We start from the raw sequence: 9,972 nt of genomic DNA on the forward strand, positions 1-9,972 counted from the left end.
AGGAGGCCATTCGGCCCATCAGATCTGCACCAAAAACAAATCCACCCAAGCCATATCCCCATAACCCACGGCACGGTAGCACAGTGGTTAGCACTGCTGCTTCACAGCTCCAGGGACCTGGGTTCGATTCCTGGCTTCGATCACTGTCTGTGTGGAGTTTGCACATTCTCCTTGTGTCTGCGTGGGTTTCCTCCAGGTGCTCCGGTTTCCTCCCACAGTCCAAAGATGTGCGGGTTAGGTTGATTGGCCATGCTAAAAAAAAAATTGCCCCTTAGTGTCCTGGGATGCGTAGATTAGAGGGATTAGCGGGTAAAATATGTAGGGATATGGGGGTAGGGCCTGGGTGGGATTGTGGTTGGTGCAGACTCGATGGGCCGAATGGCCTCTTTCTGTACTGTAGGGTTTCTATGAAACCCCATGCATTTACTCTAGCAAGTCCCCCTGACAATAAGGGGCAATTTTAGAATGGCCCATCCACCTAACCTGCACACCTTTGGACTGTGGGAGGAAACCAGAACATGCAGAGGAAACCCACGCAGACACGGGGAGAATGTGCAAACTCCACACAGTCAATCAAGCTGGGAATCAAACCCAGGTCCCTGGCGCTGTGAGGCAGCAGTCCTGACCACTGTGCCACCGTGCCACTGTGCCATTGACAAGAACCTGGCTTTCTCTTTCAAAAACTCTTTCTTTAAACACGTTGGGTGTGATTTTCCAGTCATGCTCGCCCCAAAACTGGAACATCCCGCCTGAGGTCAACGGATTTTTGCATGGTCCGTCTCCCGCCTGCTACAATTCCCATGGCGGGCAGGATGGGAAAATTCTCCCTACCAGCCATGCTATTCCAAATGCTTACCGTGATTTAAGTAAACCTTTGCATTCCTCCTGCAATCCTGTTTTCTTTTGATCTTCTTAATTTGCATATCATAGAATTCATAGAATCACCACATTGCAGAAGGAGGCCATTCAGTTCATCGAGCCTGCACCGACAACAATCCCAGGCCCTATGCCTGTAACCCCATGTATTTACCCTGCTAATCCCCTGACACTAGGGTCAATGTAGCATGGTCAACGCACCTAACTCGCACATCTTTGGACTGGCGGAGGGAACTGGAGCATCTGGAGGAAACCCACGCAGACATGGGGAGAACATGCAGACTCCACACAGACAGTGATCCAATCCGGGAATTGAACCCGGGTCCCTGACACTGTGAGGCAGCAGTGCTAACCACCGTGCCACTCACATGCTGGTTAGACGCATTGACCATGCTAAATTCTCCCTCAGTGTACCCGAACAGGCGCCGGAGTGTGGCGACTAGAGGATTTTCACAGTAACTTCATTGCAGTGTTAATGTAAGCCTGCTTGTAATAAATCAACTTTAAACTTTAATTCAGTTGTGTGAGTGGACAGAACTGAGTTTCTCTTGCATTTGCCTATTTCCTTTTCACATGCTTCATCTGTTAATATAGCCCTTTGTACTTGAAACATGACTGACCAGATTGACCTGTGACGTCTGCTATTATGCAATCCTATAATATTTGAACATCATTAACTGATGACCAAAAGCATACACAAAGGACAGCCAGAATTCAAAGCAAATTTCTGAACCACCCTCCCTGGGTCACTGCTCATGTTTTTCAATTGTGCAGTTCAGGCAGATTGTAAACACGTGTTGGACTCAATTTGACAATTAAATAAAAATCAAGATTTACATCAATGGCACTTATCACGTCAACCATTCATCGGCCGATTCTCTACATGGGGAGAATTTACATATCCCAATTCTTGCCAGTGAAGAAAGGTCTCATAAAAAAGATCATTTTTCTCCCTGAGAGAAGAACAACGAACGTTCAGATCATCTTGTCCTCTAACTTACCCTCTTAGTCTCCTTAAAGTCTCCTTTAGATAGGATTACACAGAATGTACAGCACAGGAACAAGTCTGAACTGGTTCATGCCAAATAGCTCCATCTTGCACAAATGCTACAGCACAGGGAATAAAACGACTTACACTGATGTAAAACCTTATCAAATCATTAAGAACACTGACAACAACAACTTATAAATGGCGGCACAGTGGTTAGCAATGCTGCCTCACAGCACCAGGGACCCGGGTTCGATTCCCAGCTTGGGTCACTGTCTGTGTGGAGTCTGCACGTTAGAATAAAGAACAAAGAAAATTACAGCACGGGGAACAGGCTCTTCGGTCCTCCAAGCCTGGACCGACCACGCTGCCCGTCTGAACTAAAATCCCCTACCCTTCCGGGGACCATATCACTCTATTCCCATCCTATTCATGTATTTGTCAAGACGCTCCTTAAAAGTCACTATCGTATTTGCTTCCACTACCTTCCCCGGCAAAGAACAAAAATATTCTCTCCATGTCTGCGTGGGTTTCCTCTGGGTGCTCCGGTTTCCACCCACAGTCCAAAAGATGTACTGGTTAGGTGCATTGGCCATGCTAAATTCTCCCTCGGTGTACCCAAACCGACGTCGGAGTGTGGCGACTAGGGGATTTTTACAGTAACTTCATTGCAGTGTTAATGTAAGCCTACTTGTGACACTAATAAATAAACGTAAACTATATTTAGGCAGTCTGCTTAACATAAAAAAGCAGCACAAGGTGATTCAAGGAATCATTAAAATAAACCCTGAGATTGGTCAAAAGGAAGGTTTTAAGGAGTGTCTTTAGGAGGAAAGTGAGGTAGAGAGGTGGAAAGCGGTAGGGAGGGAATTCCAGTGATTGGGTCCACGCAACTGAAGGCACAGCTACCAATGGTGGGGCAGTTAAAATCGAGGATGCTCAAGAGGCCAGAATTTGTTGAGTGCAGATAATTGTGGAGTTGGAGGACATTACAGATGATAGAGGAGTGAGATCATGGAAGAATTTGAAAACATGGACAAGAATTTTAAACTTTGAGACTTTCTCTGACCAAGAGCCAATGTGGGCATCGGGGAAATAGATGAAAGGAATTTGGTGTGGGTAAGGATATGGGCAGAAGAGTTTTGGATGACCTCATATTTATACAAGGTGGGATATCAGCCACATTGTGCTTTGGAATTGTGAAGTTGAAAGGTGACAAAGACTTGAAAGAGAGTTTCAGTGGCAGATGAGCTGAGGCAAGGGTGAAGTCAGGTGGTGTTATGGAGGTGAATATAGGCAGCTTTAGTAATTGTGCAGAAATATCTTTGGCAGTTCCCTTTGGGGTCAAATATGACTGCAAGGTTACAGACAATCTGATTTAATCTCAGCCAGTTCCAGGGAGGAGGGTGAAGTCAGTAGCTAAAAACAGAGTTTGTAACAGGGATCAAAACCAATGGCTTCACCCACCAGTATTTAATTGGAGGACATTTTGGCTCATCCGGTACTAGTGTCGATAAGCAGTCTGATCATTTAGCAGCAGGAGGGAAGTTGAGTGAAGTTAGTGGTGAGGCAGAGCTGAGCTTTACTTTAACATGATGGCACTGTGGGACAGCATAGTGATGAGGAACAGGAGGGAACCAAGGTTAGATCCTTGGAGGCACCAGGGGTAACCATACAGAACAGGAAGAGAAGCCATTGAAAGCGATGCTCTGGCTTTAATCATTCTTGACAAGAATGGAACCAATTCGAGAGCAGACCCACCTCAATGGGACAACAATGAGGAGCATTGGATGAGGTTGGTGTGCCAACCATGTCAAAGGTTGTAGAACGATCAGGAAGGGCGAGACGGGGTAGTTGACCTTTGTCGCAGTCACAGAGGGCATCTTGTGTAACTTTGATAAGAGCTGCTGGTGTGGATTAACACCACCCCCCCCTCCCCCTAACCCCCCCACCCCACCCCTACCCCTCATCCCCCAGGCCTTTTACTTGCTTAAAACCGGTAACATTTCTAACTTTTCGCAGTCCTAAGGAAAGGTCATCGAGCTGAAATCTTGGGCAGGATTCTCCGGCCGTCCGGGCCCCAAAACTGAAATTCCTACCCCAGCTCAATAGACCTTTAAACGGTCTGTCGAATTTTCTGCCCCGCCCGCTACGATTCCCATGGTGGGCAAGATGCGGGAATCTCTGTTTCTCCCTCCACAAGTGCTGCTCCTTCACCCCCTTCAGAATTGTACCCTTTATTTGATACTGACTTTCCATGTTCTTCCGGCCAAAGTGAATCTCTTCACATTTCTCTGCATTGAACTTCATCTGCCACCAGTCAGTCCATTCTGCCAACTTGTCTTCCTCACAGTCCACAGTACTTCCATGTTTCGTATCTTTCGCAAACTTTGAAATTATGCCCTGTAATGACTGAGGTCTAGGTCATTAATACACATGAGGAAGAGCAAGTTTCCAGGGGTCAGTGCCCCTTGCATTTGCTGATATAGATTAACGACCTAGACCTTGGTTTACTCAGCACAATTTCAAAGCATGTGATCCTTCTTTCAGTTTCAGCATAAAACTCACTGCACTTCTTCCAAATACTCCAACCAGAGATAATCCGCTGCTTAATTTCCATCTTCCATCCCCACTGATACCAGCGTACCTGAAACTATTCACTTTCTCTGAGAGCTTCAAGTTTTTAGGTGTCCAGATCACCAACAACCTGTCCTGGTCCCCCCATGTGGACACTATAGTTAAAAAAGCCCACCAACCTCTCTACTTCCTCTGACGACTAAAAACATTTGGCACGTCAGCTACGACTAACACCAACCTTTACAGATGCACCATAGAAAGCATTCTTTCTGGTTGTATCACAGCTTGGTATGGCTCCTGCTCTGCTCAAGACAATAAGAAGCTACAAAGGGTCATGAACGAAGCCCAGTCCATCACGCAAACCAGCCTCCCACCCACTGACAGTCTACACTCCCCACTGCCTCGGCAAAGCAGCCAGCATAATCAAGGACCCCACCCTCGACATTCTCTTTTCCACCTTTTTCCGTCGGGAAAAAGATACAAAGCTCTGAGGTCACGTATCAACCGATTCAAGAACAACTTCTTCCCTGCTGCCATCAGACTGTTGAATGGACCTATCTTGGATTAAGTTGATCTTTCTCTACACCCCAGCTATGACTGTAACACTACATTTTGCACTCTCCACTTTCCTTCTCTGTGAACGGCATGTTTTGTCTGTATACCGTGCAAAAAACAATACTTTTCACTGTATACTAATACACGTGACAATAATAAATCAAATCAAAACCCAGAAACTTTACATCTTAACTCTGACCCTCTGCCCTAGGCTCAAACTGACGGTCCATGAATTGGGTCTTTGGTTCACTGATCTTCATACCCCTCTCTTAGAACCATAGAACCATAGAAAATTACAGCTCAGAAACAGGCCTTTTGGCCCTTCTTGTCTGTGTCAAACCATTTTATGCCTAGTCCCACTGACCTGCACTTGGACCATATCCCTCCACACCCCTCTCATCCATGAACCCGTCCAAGGTTTTCTTAAATGTTAAAAGCATTTACCACTTTATCCGGCAGCTTATTCCACACTCCCACCACTCTCTGCGTGAAGAAGCCCCCCCTAATATTCCCTTTAAACTTTTCTCCTTTCACCCTTAACCCATGCCGTCTGGTTTTTTTCTCCCCTAGCCTCAGCGGAAAAAGCCTGCTTGTGCTTTTCTCCAGAGATACTCGGTCATGCCCTCGTCAGCCCCACCACTTAGCTCACTGTCCCCAGTAAACATTATTGACCAGGGCACCTCCTGTCACACTTGCTCAATCGGAACATCCATGACAATCAGGAAAGAGGAAGGGGCTCACAGTCAATCCTTGGTGGATGATCCTGCTTTGTACAGCATGGTTAAACATTCCAATAATGTGTCATTGAGGACAGTTTAACTTCATCATTTGAACATGAGAATGAATCTGCATATGTCCTGTAAATATCCAAGTCCCCTCACTCTAGTTTCCTTCCTCGCAGACTTGCTTTCTCCTCGCTCACCCCGACACCAGTATGTCCTTTCCTCAGACTGAATCCTCTGAGGACAGTGTTTAATCATCTTGCCTCGCTAGCCCAAGCCTGTGAAGTCAACCCTCACCCTTCCCCAATTCAGGAAATAATCATCTATATATTGACAACAAATTCCGGCAGTAATCAGACGAATGGAATGACCCTGCTGTTTATTTCTCTGAAGATCATTTGGGACCCACTTTGACTGTTGGCTTCTAGTCCATGAAACTGGAGCAAAAATTGAGCCTCTGTGCGCGGTTACCTTGGTGATTCCCCAGTCTCTGTGGGTTGTATCTCAGCGTGACTGATAAAAGTCCCTTGCTAACCATCTGGGTCACATTGATCACAACTCAACATGGGAGGGTGTGGGGCTGGAAGGCGGCGAGAGTCTGGGACTGCCTTTCATCGCCCTCGGTTCACTGAGCAAATTCCATCACATCAGAGCTGCCCATCTCTGCTGATCAATCACCGTGGAGAGGAGAGACACTTTCCCCTGGTCACAACCAGACAAGGAGGGGGACTGATTTCCCCCCTCTCCCTATTCCTTGCTAAACAACACTGGAATCGTGTTGACATTCCAGCTCCCCAAACCCCTTTCTCCCTTTCACAACCCCAACGCTGTGATCTCCCACATTTCGTTATTGTTACCGCTGCACAGAGGCTCACATCAGGTTAATTTCCATACAACTGCGATTTACTCACGCACGAGTCAGGGAATCCAGCAGAAAAAATATATAACAATTTGTTTTAGATACTGGTATCTGGAAATGTAGCATTTCTTTTTTGTTATTTTTTTTACAGGTCAGACAGGTCCGTCTCTCTCCATCTCCCTTTCCCTTCAGTAAAGTGTCTGAATCCTGTGCTGCTCAGAGAGAATAATTGCCATAGAAGCGTACGTGATGTTACAGACAGGCTGTGGAATAAGCTTGGGCTGACCCTGTGCAGCCAGACTCTCTTACCTGCAGTCTCTCGCTTGCTGGCTGCCACATGTTGGTCCTCCCTGCGGGCCAGTGGCAGTGGGTGGGCTGTGGGGGGGTAAGAGGGGATGGGGGCAGGGAGGGAGAGGAGGAGGGAGGGGGGTTATTTTTGTTTGGCTCTGATGTTCCTCTTGTCCCGCTGTCGATACAGCAGTAACTGCTTCTCGCTGCCACTGCTGCTGATGGGAACTCCGCCTGCACGACTGATGGGGTGTCTGGCTGAATCTCTCTGTTCACCTCCTCTTCTGGCCGCTTTCCTCTATTGCTGCTGCTGTAGGCAGACTTCCAGAGGCGGAAAAAGGCAGCCAGAACCTCATTCCCATTTGTAGCGGCGCCGGGAAGTGGGAGGTCGCTGGCGGAGCATAGGCAGACTCACACACACTCACTCACACACACACATAGACAGATATCCCTCAGCTTTCACAGCTTGTGCTCCCCCTGCTCTCCAGTTTTCACCCTCTCCTTTTTAAAAAAAAGTTTATTTAGTAGTCACAAGTAAGGCTTACGTTAACACTGCAATGAAGTTACTGTGAAATTCCCCAAGTCGCCACACTCAGGCGCCTGCTCGGGTCAATGCATCTAACCAGCATGTCTTTTGGACTGTGAGAGGAAACCGGAGCATCCGGAGGAAACCCATGCAGACACGAGGAGAACGTGCAGACTCCACACAGATGGTGACCCAAGCCGGGAATCGTAGGTTTCCTCAGGGCGCTGTAAAACAGCAGTGCTAACTACTGTGCCACCTATATCTTAAACATCCACAAGTTGCACACTCGTGTTACACTTTCTGTTGCACATAAAGATCATTTGTGGTGTAAATCTGAAAGTTACATTGGAACTCAGTTTGAAGTTTATTTATTAGTGTCACAAGTAGGCTTACATTAACACTGCAATGAAGGTACTGTGAAAATTCCCGAGTCGCCACACTCCGGTGTCTGAGGGAGAATTTTTTTTTACCTTGGCCAATGCACCTAACCAGCATGTCTTTCGGACTGTGGGAGGAAACCGGAGCACCTGGAGGAAACCCACGCAGACACGGGGAGGACATGCAGACTCTACACAGACAGTGACCCAAGCCAGGAATCGAACCTGGGTCCCTGGCCCAATGTCAAGAAAAACCTGACAAAAAAAATGAAGCTAACTCTGATTTTGAAATAAACTTGTTGAAATTGATGTGATTCCATTAACTTCAACCACTCCCCCCCTCCCCACCCCAAAGATATACTTAATTCATAAATCTATAAGAATATTGCAATCATTCCAAACTGACCATCACACAAAGTAAGATAATATTCCGGGTACTTTATATACATCATGTAACATTCTGAGATGCTTCAATACATTAAAGGAAACTTTGATGACTGTTGGGTAAGTTGAGATGCAGGGAAATGTTGCTCTGTAGACTGTGTGGTCAGAGCTGAATCTAAACCAGGCAAAAGGGGGAGGGGATTGGATTTCATCAATTGTTTCAGAGCTATACACACCGCTGACCTCTGTGCTGTGATTTTTCTTTTAGAAATGTAGCATTCTCTTCCTATTGACTTCTAGTTCCATTTATAGAATCATAAAATTCCATGCAGTGCAGAAGGAGGCCATTTAGCTCATCGAGTCTGCACCGACCACAATCCCAACCAGGCCCCATTCCCATAACCCCATGCATTTACTCTAGCTGGTCCCCCTGACACTAAGGGGCAATTTAGCATGGCCAATCCACCTAACCCACACATTTTTGGACTGTGGGAGGAAACCAGAGCACCCGGAAGAAACCCACGCAGACACGGGGAAAATGTGCAAACTCCACACAGACAGTGACCCAAGGCTGGAATTGAACCCGTGTCCCTGGCGCTGTGAGGCAGCAGTGCTAACCACTGTGCCACCGTGTTGCTCTGATCCTCCCATGCCTCTGATTGTAAGGAGCTGACCCTTTATCCTCAATCAGATAAATCGACTTGTCCACCTTTGATCTCGCAATAATTTAGGTGCCACACTGATACTTGGAGATTTACCTCTGCTCCCTCTGGACAAGCACCATATAAACATATGAAATAGAAACTGAAGTAGGCTATTCAGCCCCTCGAGCCTGCTTTGCCATTCAATATTGTCACAGTGACTTCATTGCAGTGTTAATGTAAGCCTACTTGTGACACTAAGAAATAAATGAACTAATAAATAAAGAAACTAAAAAAAAGCTGGTCTGTTTTCATTGATGTGGAGATGCCAGCATTGGACTGGGGTGGGCACAGTAAGAAGTCTCACAACACCAGGTTAAAGTCCAACAGGTTTATTTGGAATCACAAAGTGAGTGATCCTGATGAAGGAGCAGCGCTCCGAAATCTCGTGATTCCAAATAAACCTGTTGGACTTTAACCTGGTGTTGTGGGACTTCTCACTGTTTTCATTGAGTTTCACAATCCTCCTTACACTACGCCACCATTCCCCCATAACCTTAGATTCCTTTGCCTAAATCTATCTACCTCCACCTTGAAAATATACAGTGATCCCACTTCTGAGGCAGAATTCCAAAGGTGCACAACCCTCTGAGAGAAAAATATTCTCCTCATCTCTGTCCTATAACGGCAACCCCTAATTTTAAATCCCCCCCTGCCCGCGTTCTGGACTCACCCACAAGAGAGAGCATCATTTCTGCAAATACCTTGTCAATATTGTTCAGAATCCAATATATTCAGTCAAGTCACCCCTCACTCTTCTAAACTCTACTGGAAACAAGCCCAGTCTTTCCAACCTATCCTCATAAGACAACCCACTCAATCCACGTATCTATCAATCTCGTAAACCTTCTCTGAACTGCCTCCAATGCAGAACTAGGAATGATAGCGAATCTGTTAAAGGTTTCTGTGGCATTCCTTAGCTGCATCCAAAATACAGTCTGGAAGTGGCGTTCACGTTATGGATGGAGTTAAGAGAATGTTCAGGGTCAGTTCACTTAGTCTACCCGGTGTTGAAAAAGACATTCTGCCAGACAGCAGCAGAATTGGATTCTAACACAGAACGCAAATTCTGATGAAAGATTGATGACCTGAAACATAAACTGTTGTTTCTCTCTCCAC

At 46.3% G+C, this 9,972-nt stretch overlaps 1 protein-coding gene across 1 annotated transcript in view; it reads right to left on the minus strand.

Annotated features, from left to right (window-relative positions):
* pid1 (phosphotyrosine interaction domain containing 1) overlaps positions 1-7,171 on the minus strand; it is a 121,768-nt gene extending 114,597 nt beyond the window's left edge. Inside the window, exon 1 of the mRNA XM_078205817.1 lies at positions 6,887-7,171. Within this exon, the coding sequence (XP_078061943.1) occupies positions 6,887-6,916 (30 nt within the window). The 5' untranslated portion in view covers positions 6,917-7,171. The remainder of the gene's footprint in view (positions 1-6,886) is intronic.
* Between the last annotated feature and the right edge of the window lie 2,801 nt (positions 7,172-9,972).

Source organism: Mustelus asterias, chromosome 3 (assembly GCF_964213995.1).
Source record: "Mustelus asterias chromosome 3, sMusAst1.hap1.1, whole genome shotgun sequence".
NCBI classification, from domain to species: domain Eukaryota; kingdom Metazoa; phylum Chordata; class Chondrichthyes; order Carcharhiniformes; family Triakidae; genus Mustelus; species Mustelus asterias.